At 42.3% G+C, this 16,660-nt stretch overlaps 1 protein-coding gene across 3 annotated transcripts in view; it reads left to right on the forward strand.

The window, feature by feature from the left end:
* crybg1a (crystallin beta-gamma domain containing 1a) overlaps positions 1-16,660 on the forward strand; it is a 232,613-nt gene that overhangs the window by 210,940 nt on the left and 5,013 nt on the right. For all 3 annotated transcript variants that reach the window (XM_073055847.1, XM_073055848.1, XM_073055849.1), the window contains 7 exons: positions 216-342; positions 3,473-3,505; positions 3,770-3,882; positions 8,677-8,806; positions 10,884-11,023; positions 13,051-13,174; positions 15,840-15,998. In XM_073055847.1, the coding sequence (XP_072911948.1) occupies positions 216-342; positions 3,473-3,505; positions 3,770-3,882; positions 8,677-8,806; positions 10,884-11,023; positions 13,051-13,174; positions 15,840-15,998 (826 nt within the window). The remainder of the gene's footprint in view (positions 1-215; positions 343-3,472; positions 3,506-3,769; positions 3,883-8,676; positions 8,807-10,883; positions 11,024-13,050; positions 13,175-15,839; positions 15,999-16,660) is intronic.

Below are 16,660 nucleotides of genomic sequence, written 5' to 3' on the forward strand. Positions count from 1 at the left end.
TATGGTATGAAATTGGCCTTTGTCACTGGGTTTAAAAGTCCTCAGGTCCCAATATACAAGCCTCAGCTGGTTGTTGAAACCCATCGTTCTTTCCATGTTGCTTTTTTTTCTCAGCGACGAACTCCTAGGAGTCACACTCAACGGTTCCGCTTTAATGCAACTGTATTTATAAAGCTCAGTAGAAGTAACCAGTCTGTTTTCTGCTTAATTTGCAGCTGGGTTGCATACGAGAATTCTGATTTCACAGGAGAGCAGTACATTCTGGAAAAGGGGCTATACAGTACCTTTGAAGACTGGGGGGCAAGAAATTCTACCATCGCTTCAGTTCAGCCTGTTGTAGTGGTGGGTATTTGTGTTAATCTCTTGCTTATTTAAGTTTGATCCAGGAATTGCACAGATTGTGATAATAACTTAAAGGTGTTCTAATCCAGGCTGTGACGTTGAGGCTCGACGTATTTTAGAGGAACCATATCTCATATTCCACCTTGGCAATCTCGAACTTCACAGGGAAAGAACCCTTCGGAGCCAAGGACCCTTATCAGGCAGTAATCATAATGTGATAGAAATCACCCTGCAGTTTGAGGGGAAGAAGATAAAATCAGATGTATTGGAATTACAGTTGCATATAGGTAACTGCAGAGGCATGAGAGAGGAGCTGGCCTAATTCATTGGAAGGGAACACTAGCAGGGATGATGGCAGATCAGCAGTGGCTGCAGTTCCTGGGAATAATTCAGAAGAGGTTGTATTGGTTCATCCAAAAGAAGAAGCATGTTAAAGGGAAGGTGAAGCAACCGTAGCTGACAAGCAAAAGAGAGGACATACAATGTAGCAAAAACTTGTGGGAAGCTAGAGGATTGGGAGGTTTTTATATGGTCAACAAAAGGCAACTAAAAAAGGAGAGAAAAGATGAAATATGAAGTTAAGCCAGCCAATAATATAAAAGAGGATACTAAAAGTTTTTTTAGATATATGAAGAATAAAGGAAAGGTAGGAGTGGACATCGGACTGCTGGAAGATGACGCTAGAGACAGTAATGGAGAACAAATAAATGGCAGATGAACTGAATAAATATTTTGCATCAGTCTTTGCTGTGGAAGACACCAACATCTTGCCAGAAATCCGTGAGTGTCAGGGCAGAAGTAGGTGTAGTTGCTATTACTATGAAGAAGGTGCTTAGGAAGCTGAAAGGTCTGAAGGTAGATCTGGACCATCTGGACCCTCTGCCCTCTGAAGAGATTGTGGAGGCATTTGCAGTGATCTTTCAAGGATCGCTAAATTCTGGAATGGTTTCCGAGGGCTGTTACTCAACCTTTTAAGAAGCGGTGAGGCAAAAGTCAGGGAATTATAGGTCACTGTGCCTGACTTCAGTGGTTGGCAAGATCTTGGAGCCAATTACTAAGGATCCTCTTTTGGGGTATGTGAAGGCACATGATAAAATAGGCTGGATGTGGAAGTAAAGGGGGCCTTTTCTGGTTCACTCTCAGTGAGATGCTCACACAATGCCCAATAGTTAAGATTTATATTTCAACTAAAATATACAGACTGGGTACCTAAGTTACCATGAACAAGAATAGAATTTCATTCCTAAACATTCTCTAACCTTACACAAAGAGGTACTGGAACAGATGAGGTAGGTATTAAAGAGCACCTACAAGGAAGATGGGGAGGCAAAGAAGTTGAGTGAGAAAATTCCCTGGATAAAACACAAAAACTCTAGCTTTGGATTAAAATCCAAAGCTGAAGATTGTTGGGTTGTTCACCTGTCTCAAATTACCTTGAAAGTGTGGCTGAATTATCAGAGGACATTTCATGGAACCGTGGGTAGATGGGTGTAATGGATGGTTGGCATAGATTGGGTTGGTTGAAGGGTCTATTTCTGTGCCATATGAATGTGTGATTGAAGCTAGGCTTTTCTCTTCTGGAGACTCAAGAAGATGCAGGTGCTGGAATCTGGAGCAAAAAACATGGGTTTGTTTCTGGTACCATTTGCCATTCGCCTCTCCCCTAATGGTTCCCATCATCTCCTAGCACTGGTAACCTTTAGAGTTTTGTTTATCTCTCTCCAGCGACTGTTTCTCACCTTCATACTTTTCTCCATTCACATGGTTTCTCTTTCCATCTTTGCCTGTTGTCATCTATCATCCACCTGCTTTGTCTCCCAAATCCACCCTAGCTCCCCCATCTGGTGCAATCTGCCTGATCCATCCTACACCCCTTCTCAATCCACCAATCACCAACTCTTCCCTTGTCCTGTTGTGCAGACACTCTTGGTCCTGATGCAAGGATACAACCCGAGACATTGGCAGTTTCTTTCCTCTCACAGATGCTGCTCAGCCTGCCAAGTTCCTCCAGCACACTGTTTGTTGTTTGCTCTACCTTTACTGTTTGGCATAAAGCCAGGGAACTAGCCTTGGTTCAGTGAGAATTAGAGAGGATTATTCCAGAAACAGCACCAGATACACTTAAATTGAACGGCCAACTTGCAGAAGACCAAACAGTGGAAGCAGTATGTTGTGGATGGAGCTAAGGTTTGAAAAGTATCAGAGCAGGTCAAATCGCACAGTTCTGCCATATTTGTACAATTGCAGTTGTTGAATTAACTGTTTCATTTTCATTTTCTTTGCAGTTAATTATCTACTTGCATATTATATAATTACTTATATACAAGTAACTCCTTCCTATGATTACTAGTGGTTATAATATACGTACCAATTTTATATGTCTGTAGCTATTATACGAAGTATAATTCTGGAAAGCTCTTGATGCTTTGCATTAAGTGAATAAGTATTTTCTCTTTGTTCAGTTTTTACTGCTGTATTGACTAAATATTTTCTAATTGGATTATTATTGTCTATAAATTAGAATGGATTTTTTTCTTACCTTTGAGTATAAAGGTAGCTGTGTTATGCTAGGCACCATCTTTAGTTTCTGTTCTCCTTCAAGTATCAGACTTCTGTCCCGTTTTTTATCGTTTCAACTTCCCTTTGTTCTATCAGCTCTTAATAAAACAATCATGAAGCAGCAAGCTTTATGCCTCATTCCTGACTTCTAAAACAACCTTGGATTTAAACAAGAGAATCCAACACAGTACTGGATAATTGAGGCAACTGGAGACGAGGGGATTTCATCTGATGCTAAGAGCCACAGAAGAATTCCTTTAGCATCCAATCCTGAGTTTAATTCACTTTAAACAAAAATAACTTAGGTCATTTGGCAGTGATGAATGAAATGATGGTAAAAAGCTAAAAAACTATCTGGAATCCTATGAATTTCAGATTGAAATAATAGATTTTGTGCATTAGCATGGACCTTAGGGATAGCATTAAACAATCTCTACTGTTAACTGGGCTTATAGGTTAAGAGCGTCTTATTAGCTAGGTAAGTAGTTTGTATCTTTCTTTGGGAGTGATATAGGGTTCAGTGGTGTTTTCTGGTAAATCTTCGTAATCTGTGCCTATTTTTTAATTTCAGGATGCAGTGGATAGCGAACTGTCTAAATTTAAGGTAAAGAATAAAGTTTTATGTTTTTATTAACTTGTTCTGTCAAAGGAATTATTAAGAGAACTTGAGAGTCTGAGCTAAATTGCCATGGGGATTTGCTCAATTATAATTGTAATTTCATTACGATCATTTTTACAGTCCATGTTATTTATGGTTTAAAGCAAATAAGATTGTTGATATATTGAAATTGTAAATTTCACACAGCATTAGCTCTGTATCGTATTTTTAAGCATATTGCATGTGTTTTATGTGATTTATTGCGAGCAGGTGAAATTCTTTTCTGAGCCTGAATTTCAAGGAAGCGTACAAATCTTTGACATGGATGCAGTCCAATTTCCTGATGGTTTTTCACCCAAGTCCTGTGAAGTTCTAAGTGGCAGGTGAGCAAATTAATCTAGATCCTGAAAACATAAAGGCTTCATAGGGTAGTTATGGATCACAATGGCAGTTCTTTAAACTGATAGTCAGTTAAATAGAATATTGTAGTCTATTTCAATATGTCTTTTATGGTTTTTAACACCTAACCTTATTGAGGTTAAATTTTGACACTCCCTCCTGATGCCCTATTTTAAGCTAAGGCTACCTGACCATTTCAAAAAACAATACCTATCATTTTGTTTCAGTAAATGAGAAAGCCCTGTTCATTATAATTGAAAAATATTTTAAAAATGAAGCAAAATGCTTTTGTGAACTCCTGTTCTGAGACCCTCAGCTTGCAAGACATTGATCAGTGATGTAAGAATTTTGTTTCCTCAGTTCAATAGTTGACAGTAAATACTGTGTGATGACACTTAGTGCAAAATGTCCGTTGTATGATCCGTTACGAGAATGAAATGAGAATTATCATGGGAATGATAGGGTTAACGTAGGAGTAGTGTTAGATGGCTCTGAGCCTGTACTCACTGGATTTAGAAGAATGATGGGAGATCTCACTGAAGCCTGTCCGATATTGAAAGGTCAAAACAGAGTGGATGTAGGGAGGATGTTTCCTACAGGTGGCGAGGTGGGGCGTAGAGCCAGCGGGCACAGCCTCAGGACGGAGGGACGTCCATTTAGAACATGGATGAAGAAAACCTTTTTGAGGCAGAGGGTGCTGATTCAGCGGGCACAGCCTCAGAACGGAGGGACGTCCATTTAGAACATGGATGAAGAAAACCTTTTTGAGGCAGAGGGTGCTGATTCTGTGGAGTTCATTGCCACAGATGGCTGTGGAGGCCACGGCATGGAGTACGTTTAAAGTGGAGGTTGAAAGGTCCTGGATTAGTCAGGGTGTCTAAGGTTATGGGGTGAAAGCAGGAGAGTGGGGTTGAGAGGGATAATAAATCAGCCTTGATTGAATGGCGGAGCAGACTTGATGGGCCAAATGGCCTAATTCTGTTCCCATTTCTTTTACTGTTATGCTAACCCCCTCTGGATTTCACTAAATAAATTAAAAATCTTGTGTTCTATTGAAATAAGTTGGGTTTGTGAATGTGCAGAAGTTGCAGGATGATTTCAATACGGGTTGAGGTGAAATTCAGAGTATAGCTAGTAATTAAAGGTGGTCCAGCAGACTTTTTCCTTGCGGCAGTAAGGAACAATACTTAGATTGTCCGCACTACATCCAAGCTGCCTGCACACTCCAGTGAGATGAATGAAGGGCGTAAATGATATTAAATGCATTGCAGTTACTAGTCCAGATTACTCCAGCAGCTCCCTCCAAACCTACAATTTATACCATCGTGTGAAAGTCAAGACAGCAGGAGGAGTCTAACACCTTTAAGGGTAGATTTCCCTCTATTGCCTATATCCTGAGCGTATCATAGGCCCACCATGGTTAGTGAGTTGAAATCCTGCATTTCCCTACCCAGCAGCACGGTGGGAATACTTTGCCCCGCTCTTCAAAGAGACCATAAGACATGGGAGTAGAATTAGGTGATTTGCCCCATCGAGTCTGCTCTGCCATTCCATCATGGCTGATTTATTATCCCTCCAAACTTTATTCATCCATTCTAAATGTAATCTTTGAGATCCTTATTAATCAAGAAGCTATCAACCTCCATCCAATTACCTGGCCTCCACAGCAATGAATTCCACAGTTCACCACTCTACGGCTAAAGAAATTCCTCTTCATCTCCATTATAAATGAACGTCCCTCTATTCTGAGGTTGCACCCTCTGATCCTTGATTCCCCCACTATTGGAAACAGCCTCTCCACATCTACTCTACCTAGGTCTCCCAACGTTCAACAAGTTTCAATGATACCCCACCCCCGCCCCATTCTTCGAAATGCCAGCAGGTACAGGCCCAGAGCCATCAAACACTCCTCATATGTAACCCTTTCATTCCTGGGATCATTTTCATAAACTTCTCCAATGTCAGCTCATCCTTTCTGCTTTTATTACCTTTGCACCTCAGGCTTTTGAATGTTTAGAGAGTAATCTATGCTTTTATTCCTTCTACCAAAGTGCATGACCGTACACTTCCCAGCACTGAGTTCCATCTGCCATATTTTTGCCCAGTCTCCTGAGGTGTCAAAGTCCTTCTGCAGCCTCTCTGCTTCCTCACACTACCTGCCCCCCACCTATCTTTCTATCGTCCGCAAACTTGCCTACAAAGCCATCAATACAGTCATCCAAATCATTGACAAGTACAAGGGGTGATTGATAAGTTAGTGGCCTAAGGTAGAAGAAGTCAATTTTAGAAAACCTAGCACATTTATGTTTCAACATATTCCCCTCCTACATTTACACACACAGTCCAGCAGTCATGGAGCATACGGATCTTGGACCTCCAGAAAGTGTCCACAGATGGGTGATTGATAAGTTTGTAGTCTAAGATAGAAGGAGATGAGTTATACAGCTCTCGTTACATGCAGGTGCAGTTCAACTCTTTGAGTGATTATGCAGAAAGTTTGAAGTTAATAACTCATCGGGGTGATTGATAAGTTCATGACCTACGGTGGAAGGAGATGAGTTATTAAATTCACACTTTCCGCCTAATCACTCAAAGAGTTGACCTGCATGTGCATGTAACGAGAACTGTATAACCCATCTCCTTCCACCTTAGGCCATGAACTTATCAATCACCCCTGATGAGTTATTAACTTCAAACTTTCTGCAAAATCACTCAAAGAGTTGACCTGCATGTGCATGTAACGAGAGCTGTATAACTCATCTCCTTCCACCTTAGACCACAAACTTATCAATCACCCATCTGTGGACACTTTCTGGAGGTCCAAGATCCATATGCTTCACAACTGCTGGACTACGTGTGTAAATGTAGGAGGGGATTATGTTGTAAAATAAATATGCTAGGTTTTCTAAAATTGACTCTTTCTACCTTAGGCCACAAACTTATCAATTACCCCTTGTATGTAAAAAGAAGCATTCCCAACACTGACCCCTAGTGTAACACCACTAGTCACTGCCAGCCAACTAGAAAAGAATCTCTTTATTCCCACTCTTTGCCTCCTGCCAATCAACCAATGTTCTTATCCATGCCAGCATCCTTTGTGTGATACCATGTGCTCGTCTTGTTCAACAACCTCATGGCACTTTATCAACTGCCTTCTGAAAATCCAAGTGCACAATATCTTCTGATTCTCCTTTGTCTATCCTGCTTGTTATTTCCTCAAAGAATTCCAACAGATATGTTAGGCAAGATTTTCCCTGCAGGAAACCATGCTGACACTGGCCTTTTTTATCATGTGCCTCTTAGTACCCTGAGATCTCTCTTTAACAATAGACTCCAACCATTTCCCAGTAACTGAGGTTAGGCTAACTGGCCTATAATTTCCTTTCTTCTGCCTCCCTCCCTTGAAGTGTGGAGTGACATTTGCAATTTCCAGTCCCCTGGAAGCATTCCAGAATCTGGTGCTTCTTGAAAGATCATTACTAATGCCTCCACAATCTTTTCAACTCTCTCAGAATCCTGGATGTAGTCCATCAGGTCCATGTAACTTCTCTACCTTCAGACGTTTCAGCTTCCCGTGTACCTTCTCCCCAGCAATAGTAATTGAACTCACTTCTGCCTTCTGACACTCTTGAAATTCCAGCATACTCCTGGTGTCTTCCACAGTGAAGACTGATGCAAAATACTTCTTCATTCATCTGCCATTTCCTTGTCCCCCATTACTACCTCTCCAGCATCATTTTCTAGTGGTCCGATATCTACTCTCACCTGATTTTAAATTTTATATGTCTGGAAAACATCTTGGTATCCTCTTTGAGATTATTGGCTGGCTTACCTTCATATTTCATCTTTTCTCTTTTTGTTTTAGTTGCCTTCTACTGGTTTTTAAAAGCTTCTCAATCCCCTAACCTCCCACTAATTCTTGCTCTATTATATGTCCACACTCTTGCTTTTATGTTGTTTTTGATTTCCATGTTTTCCTCATCCTGCCTTTTGAATACTACTTCTTCGGGATGTATCTATCCTACTCTTTCCCCATTGCTCCAAGATACACCAGCCATTGCTGTTCTGCCATCATCCCTGCTAGTGTCCCCTTCCAATCAACTTTAGCCAGCTCCCCTCTTATGCTTCTGTAATTCCCGTTACTCCACTGAAATACTGATACATCTGACTTTAACCTTTCCCTCTCAAACTGCAGTCTATCATATTATGATCACTGCTTCCTAAGGGTTGCTTTACCATAGCTTCCCTGGCACAATAGCGTAGTGGTTAGCACAATGCTTTACAGCACTAGAGACCCGAGTTCATTTCCTGACACTGCCTGTAAGGAGTTTGTATGTTCTCCCCAAGACCATGTGGGTTTCCTCCAGGAGCTTGGGTTTCCTCACACAGTCCAAAGACATAGCGGATGGTAGGTTAATTGGACATTGTAAATTGTCCCATGATTAGGGCTAGGGTTAAATCGAGGGATCCTTGGGCAGCACAACTCGAAGGACTGGAAGGGCCTTTTCTGCATCGTGTCTCCGGAAATCCGGTTCATGATACAACACCCAATCCAGAATAGCTGATCCCCTATTTTAGCTGCTCTAAACAGCCATCTTGTAGGAACTCTACAAATCCTCTCTCTTGGGATCCAGTACCGACCTGATTTTCCCAATCTACCTGCATACTGAAATCCACCCCCCCATGAACCTGACTTTTGAAATAACAGTAATACTTTGAACCTTTCTGGTCAGAAGGCAGGCGAAACTAATTGATTCATGGTTTGTGTTTCTTTGTAGCTGGGTAGTTTTTGATGCAGAGGATTTCACTGGGAGACAATACGTACTTGAGGAAGGAACTTACCCTGACTTGGCAGCTATGGGCTGTATAGTTGATACGTGTATCAAATCCGCACGGACAGTAAACTTTGTAAGTATCCCTTAAATATTTAACTTTCAGTCGAGAAATTTCTGATGCTGTTGATAGATTTAACAGCCCAATTTCCTTTTAGGAGTTGAAAGATACATAACTCGTGCTGGTGTTTTTTTCATGTCCTTTCTGCATCAACGGACGGTCACAATATTAGATCCTAATTTGTTCTTTGTGCTTCAGCAAGTCAAACAATAATCACCATCATCATTATTACATGCCAAGTCGAATGACGTGGGTGATCATGGTCTTGACCATGATTGTTCTTGGCAAAGTTTTTTACAGAAGTGGTTTGCCATTGCCTTCTTCTCAAACAATGACATTATCTTCCAAAAACATGATTGGAACTGGTGGAACTCAAGTCCTTTTATGTAAAGCTTTAAAATTTTCTTCTCTAGCTAAACGTGTGGAAAGATAATTTCTGAAATTGCAACTTTAACATTTAGCGCCTATAACTTACCTATTAATCATCAGAACATCCTAAACTGTAATATATAATGGGTGTTATTTCACTTTCAAGGCTGAATTGCTGATTAGATTGTGATATTACATGTGATTATTAAATTTTTATTTTGACTCCTCTAAGGAGATTTCATGAGTGGTGTGATAAGAAACTAAGAGAGAAACCCACAGCTCAGAACACTATTATGTCTGAGTTACTTTTCTGTTGAAAGATATATTCACTGTCTAACCCTTCTGCTCTGTCTCCACTTTCCTGTGAGCTTCCTCCCACACATTCACCAAGTATTCTTTTTAGAAGCTCTTATTAAATATGTTTCCATTTCCCAGTTCGCAATGTTAAAGCACTTGCTGTATAATTTCACTCTCTCGTGATATTATCTGTTATTCTTCCTGCCAGTTTCTGAGGTCTTGTTACTGACCCTATTGCCAGTAGAAAATCCATCACTATTTTGTAAAATTCATACTTTCCTTTAAGCTTTCTGTGAAGGCAAATCAGTCTATTGTATTCAGGCTTTCCAAATAGCTCATCTTTTGACTTCAGGATCATTCTCAGAAATCTCCTCTGCAATCTCTATTAGCCTTAAATTTTGGTGATTTATATTATGAACTACCAGTGTTCTTAGAAATATATACTACATATAATCTCCTTCTGTTTATAAAGCTAGCGATCCCTTATGTTATTTTCAAAAATGATGTGGACCTTTCTGACAGTAATCAAAAATAATTGTAATTGGTTAATCATGATCACATGTAGTGAGATACAATACGCACGATACCATATGGGGCACCACGGTAGCCCAGAGTTTAATGCGACCTTACAGCTTGGGGCTTTGGAATTTGGTGTTCAATCCCAGCGTCCTCTGTATGGAGTCTCTGTACGTCCTTCCCGTGGAATGTGCGGGTTTTCCCTGGGTGCTCTGGTATCCGCCCACTGTGCAGGGATGGACCAGATAGGTTAATTGGTATTGTAAATTGACCCATGATTAGCTTAGTGTTAAATTGGGGCTGTCAGAGGCGGCTGGGTGGTGTGGATCGAAGGGATAGAAGGGCCTATTCCACTCTGTATATTGAAATAAGATAAAATAAATATAATTGTTTTCTATGCTATCTATACAGATAATTTCAAAACAAAATATATTTGACTACTACAGAATGCAAAATATAATGTTCCATTTACAGAGAAAATGCCGAGTAGTTAAACAATAAGGTGCAAGGGCCTTGGCAACATAAATTGTGAAGTTACGAGGTAAACTTTATCGAAAAGAGGTCCTCTCAATAATCATATGATGGGATAGAAACTGTCTTTGAGGCTGGTGTTGCATGCTTACAATCTTTTGTATTTTCTGCCCGGTGCAAGAGGAAGAAGAGAAAATGTTCAGGGTGGGAGGGGTCGATGACTCTGTTGGCTACTTTCCCAGAGCAATGGGAGGTGGAGACAGAATCCATGGAGGGGAGGCCGGATCTCATGATAGCTGAGCAATGTCCACAGCTCTCCGTAATTGCTCGCTGTCGTGGCCAGTCAGTCCATACACTCAGTTTGTTCCAAGTTGTTCTGAGTAGCTATAATTGCCTTTTCTCCCTCTTCCTATGAAAAGTATTTTTTTCTTGTTTTCAGTGTTTCTCAATGCCAGGCATAATACTCTTTATGCGAGAGAAATTTGAAGGAAAGAGAGTTGAGTTGATCTCGGAAGTGTTGAATCTGAAATTAGATGGATATAATACTCGTGTTTCTTCAGTCAAAGTTAATGGTGGAATGTAAGTAAAAGAAAACCTACTTCAAAACTTCTGATGCAAGGGAACAATCTACTGTGATATTAGAAAATAATTGTCTGGATTGTGCATTTATTATTTATACACAGTATTTATCTTTATCTTTAATAATCTTTTGTGTTTGAAGTCATTTTCAAGTTGGTTTTAAAAATTAAATAAAACAAATTCAAATGATCCAGTTACCTAATATGCTAACTAGATTTGAATAAAATTAGATGCATGTTTTTCAGGCAACATGAATCGATGTATATGTAAATTACATTTCTTAAAGATGGCAGGTTGGATGTAAATTTGCATTTCTGATGCTTGGGAAGAGTCTCTTGAGTAAAATTCACTAACTCTGCCCCAACCATCTGACAGGGTTTTCCCAGTTGTCTCTGAAGCATAAAAAATCATATGTCTACCTAAAGATCTCTTGAGCATTGCTATCTTATCAGCTTCTAACAGCTCCTTTGGCCATGTGTTCCAGGTTCCTGTCTCTTCTCGTGCTTTTAAAAACAAATATTGCCTTGAGCATCTCTTTTAGATTCTTCCTCTCTTACCTTAGCATTATGCTCTCCAGTATCTGACATTTCTATCATGGGGAAAACACTCGATTATATATGCTATTCGCAATTGTACTGCTATCAGGTCTCCCCCCTTAATTTCAAGGGGAGTAGAACATAAAAGCAAGGAGGTAATGCTGAGCCTTTATAAGACACTAGTCAGGCCACACTTGGAGTATTTTCAACAGTTTTGGGCCCCATATCTCAGAAAGGATGTGTTGTCATTGGAGAGAGTCCAGAGGAGGTTGACGAGGATGATTCCAGGAATGAAGAGGTTAGCATATGAGGTGTGTTTGGCAGCTTTGGGCCTGTACTCACAGGGATTTAGAAGAATGTGGGGAATCTCTTTGAAACCTGCTGAATGTTGAAAGGACTAGATAGGGTGGATGTGGAAAGGATGTTTCCTGTGGCGGGGATGTCCTGAACTAGAGGGCGCAGCCTCAGAATTGAGGTGTGGCCCATTAGAACAGAGGTAAGGAGGAATTTTTTTTTTAGCCAGAGGGTAGTAAATCTGTGGAATGCTCTGCCACAGACTGCGGTGGAGGCCAAGTCCGTGGGTATATTTAAGGTGGAAGTTGATCATTTCCTGATCGGTCAGGGCATCAAAGGATATGGCAAGAAGGCAGATGTATGGGGTTGAGTGGGACCCAGGATCAGCCACGATAGAATGGCGGAGCAAACACGATGGGCTGAATGGCCTAATTCGCTCCTATGTCTTGTGGTCTAGTGGTGACCATGTAGGTTCCTTTGGGTGTTCCGGTTTTCCTCCACAGTCCAAAGACGTATCGGTTGGGAGGTTAGTTGGTTTTTGTAAATTGTCCCATAACTAGGCTGGGCTTTAATCGGGATTTGCTGGGCAGTGCGGTTTGAAGGGCCAGAGGGCCTATTCTGCACTGCAGCTCTAAATAAAATGAATGTTAAAAGTTAGAGCAAAATCTTGTCATGCAGTCATGTGTACAGGGAGTAGAATAGGGCCACAATACTCTGGAGCACCAGTGTTGAGAATAATCGAGGCAGAGGTGTTGCTGCCGATCCTTAAGGATTGTGGTCTGTTCCCACAAGTGCAGTCTGACCTGCTGAGTGTTTCCGGCAGTTTCTCTTTTATTACAACTCGTAGCCAGCTGGGATGTTCTAGTGTGAAACACATCTGTTTTTCTGATGTTGTGTCATTCCAACCTGGTCCATTACTTTTAGGTTGCTCTGCCTGTTTTCTCCTAAAGGGGAAAAAGAGTCTTGTCCCCTCACTAAAATACTTGAAGGTAGATCATTTTATGTTGTGGCTTTCCAGTGTGTCTTTAAACCAATTTAGAAATCAACGCAGTATCACAATCTTAATGGATCCTTAATGTTTTACTGAAGTAGCCTCTGTTTGCAGAAGTAATGCTCAATATTAGTGTAACATTCTGCAGGTATTTTGTATTGTGTAAATGTGCAAAATATATTCTGTCTTTTTAAAATGAAAAACAGGTGGGTCGTTTATGAAGGCAGTAACTACAGAGGTCGACAGGTATTGCTCCAGCCCAGTCAGATACCCAATTGGCATCAGCACACTGGATGGCACGTGATTGGTTCTCTGCGTCCACTGATTCAGGTCAGGACACGTGGCTATAAAGATCTGTCGTGTGAACTTTTGAATAATGTTTGTGTGGGACTTCATCACTGTTGCCCATCCAATCAAAAGTAGTTGAAACACTAATGAAGAAAAGAAAATTCATTCTCTAATGGATTAATGAAATTTCAATAGAAATCAAACGGGGTGGGGGGGGGGGGGTGAATGCCTGATTTCCTCAGGGGTTAAAATACATCTTCAAGCACAACCCCAAACAGATTCTTCAGGAAATGAAAAAAGTATTTTTGAAATTAAGGTTTTTTCTTTTCCTTGCATTGAATAAATATGTATTTTCTTCTGCATTCGCAGTACTTTTCCTTTTCCCCCTTATAAAGAAATGCCCAGACTTCGCAGATTTGCTGTTCTGTGTACCATAGAGATGATCAGGAATTCCTTAGCTGGGAGCCAGGGGCTTGCGGTGCCCCTCACGGCACTGGTCTCCTTGCAGGTCCGGCCTCAGGAGCTGCTTGTGTGGAGTTTTCACGTTCTCCCTTTTGGTGTCCTCTGGTTTCCACCCACTCTGGCAATAATTGTCCACTATAAATCGCTGCAAGTGCAACAGTGGATTCTGGGACAGAGCTGAGAATTCTGGGAAGCATAAAAACTGGGATTAATATTGGATTAGTGTTAATGGGTGGTTGATGGCTAACAACTACTCGATGGGCTAAAGAGCCTGTCTCTGTGCTAAATTTTTTTAACTACTGTACAGTATAAGGCAATGGAACTTATAGCTGAATGTTTTGGCAATTAGAGCAGTCAGATTGTCTGGAACAACATTTTTAAAAGAAAGTGTAGCTCAGTTACTAATGGGTACATGTTAATTTAGGAACTCTTTGGCCTACCTCCTCTCAGTTATTTCTGGTTTGTTTAACTGCAGAAGATATAAATATCCACGTGGCATAAACCAATGCATAATCAACACTGTAGTTTAAACTTACAATATTACAAGTGTTTAAAAAAGAACTGAGGAACATTTCAAAGTTTAGAGTGCATTTGTTATCAAAGTATGTGTACTTTATACAACCTTGAGATTCGTCTCCTAAAAGACTGTCAAACACACAATGTGCGGAGAGAGAAAAACACAAAAACCGTATTGTGCAGATAACAAAGCAAGCAAACAGCATTCAGAACTGATTTTTACTGCGCCAGGCATCGCTGCAGCTGATTCAGAAATCCCCTCGTTGCAGGCCGCTTTATGAGTCCAGCAAACCCAGCCAAACGGGCCTGCTCTCACCTCAAACCCTGACACCACGAGCATTTCAGTCCTGGCCAGCACCTAAATCTTCTAAACCTCAGGTCATTCCTCACCCGCAGTCTCAGGCTCCATTGCCTTGTTACGGCCAGTACCCGAATTTTCCAATTCGGCTTGATTCTTAAGTCGATAAAAACTTCAGATCTTTTCCACACCTCACCTTGGCTCTGCCACGTCAATTGCCTCCAAGTCTGCAACAGCAACTCCAGCCCCAACATGCTGCAACCATAGTGCCCCAGGGGGAACCGTCCTGCCCCAGGGAGAACTAACCTTCCCTAGGGGGAACCGTCCCTCCCCAGAGGGAACCGTCCTGCCCCAGGGAGAACTAACCTTCCCTAGGGGGAACCGTCCCTCCCCAGAGGGAACCGTCCTGACCCAGGGAGAACTAACCTTCCCTAGGGGGAACCGTCCCTCCCCAGCGAGAACTGTCCTTCCCCGGAGGGAACCATCCTTCCCCAGCGAGATCTGTCCTTTCCCGGGGGGATCCGTCCTGCCCCAGGGAGAACCGTCCTACCCCAGGGAGAACTAACCTTCCCTAGGGGGAACAGTCCTGCCCCAGGGAGAACTAACCTTCCCCAGGGGGGAACCATCCCGCCCCAGCGAGAACTGTCCTTTCCCGGAGGGAACCTTCCTTCCCCAGAGGGAACCGTCCTTCCCCAGCGAGAACTGTCCTTCCCCAGAGGGAACTGTCCTGCCTCAGGGAGAACCGTCCTTCCCCAGCGAGAACTGTCCTTCCCCAGAGGGAACCGTCCTGCCCCAGGGAGAACCGTCCTTCCCCAGGGGGGATCCGTCCTGCCCCAGCGAGAACCGTCCCTCCCCAGGGAGAACTAACCTTCCCCGGAGGGAGCCGTCCCGCCCCGGGGGGATCTGTCCTGACCCAGGGAGAACTAACTTTCCCCGGAGGGAGCCGTCCTGCCCCAGCGAGAACCGTCCTTCCCCAGGGGGGAACCGTCCCTCCCCAGGGAGAACCGTCCTGCCCCAGGGGGATCCGTCCCTCCCCAGAGAGAACCGTCCTGCCCCGGGGGGATCCGTCCTTCCCCAGGGGGATCTGTCCTTCCCCAGGGAGAACCATCCCTCCCCTGGGAGAATGTTCCTTCCCCAGGGAGAACCGTCCCTCCCCTGGGAGAATGTTCCTTCCCCAGGGAGAACCGTCCCTCCCCAGGGAGACTGCAACCACACAGCAAACATGCTAGACTGTACAGGTGATTCAGCTCATTTCTGACAGGGAAGCCACAGGCCACTGTTGTAGTGGTTACACACCAGAAAAAGTGGGAATAGCAAAGCGTTTAATTGCTTTTTTTTGTATAGTTGGCCACCGGTAAGTTGTCGCTCAAACCAGTAAGCAGCACCGCCTTAAACCAAATAGTTGATGCAGATAACCTGTTTCCTTCACAGAGGCGAGTATACTTCAGGGTGCGGAACAGAGGCACTGGAGCATTCCTGACTTTGACTGGAGAACTGACTGATATGAAAATGATTCGAATACAGGCCTTGGAAGAGTCGGGCATGGACGATCAAATTTGGTTCTACCAGGGAGGGTACATCAAAAACAAGGTACTTAGAAATAAAACTTAAATGCGATACATTTGATTAAAATATGCATCAGGCAGCTTTTATGATCAGGCAAAGGTATCCAAATGCTCTTTGGTTAATTATTAAAGCATATTCTCTTAATGTTTTATCAGTTTAATTTTATCTCTTTAATCTCTGTCCCATCCATTATCAATCCCTATCCCATCCCTCATCTTAATGTTTATTTAATGAATAAGGCACTTGATATTTTTAGGAGAGAGGATTGTCTTTTCACCCTTCCCAGTGAGAAAGACAAAGAAGCTGTGTTATAAATGTAGCTGTCAGAATGCAATCACTCTTTGGCTTCAAACTTCAGTGACAGTGAGGCAGAGTTTAAAGTTTTATAACCTCAGTCCTGAAGAAGGGTCTCGTCCCAAAACGTCGACCGGTTATTCATTTCAATAGATGCTGCCTTAACCTGCTGAGTTCCTCCGGCATTTTGTGTGTTGCTCTGATATCCCCTTGGAGCCTCTGTATGTTTATTTAATAAGCAACATGAATTTTGCATGTTACGTCGGTCCACTTGCTAGGTGGTGTGTCTAGATAATGGGCTGTATTCATTCTGTGTCTTCAACTTCTACCCTCTTCCTGCCTTCAGTAAATCTATCAAACGTCTCCCTTTCATCCTTGTAATGTTCTGATAC

The sequence above is a fragment of the Hemitrygon akajei genome, chromosome 9 (genome assembly GCF_048418815.1).
Source record: "Hemitrygon akajei chromosome 9, sHemAka1.3, whole genome shotgun sequence".
Taxonomy (NCBI): Eukaryota; Metazoa; Chordata; class Chondrichthyes; order Myliobatiformes; family Dasyatidae; genus Hemitrygon; species Hemitrygon akajei.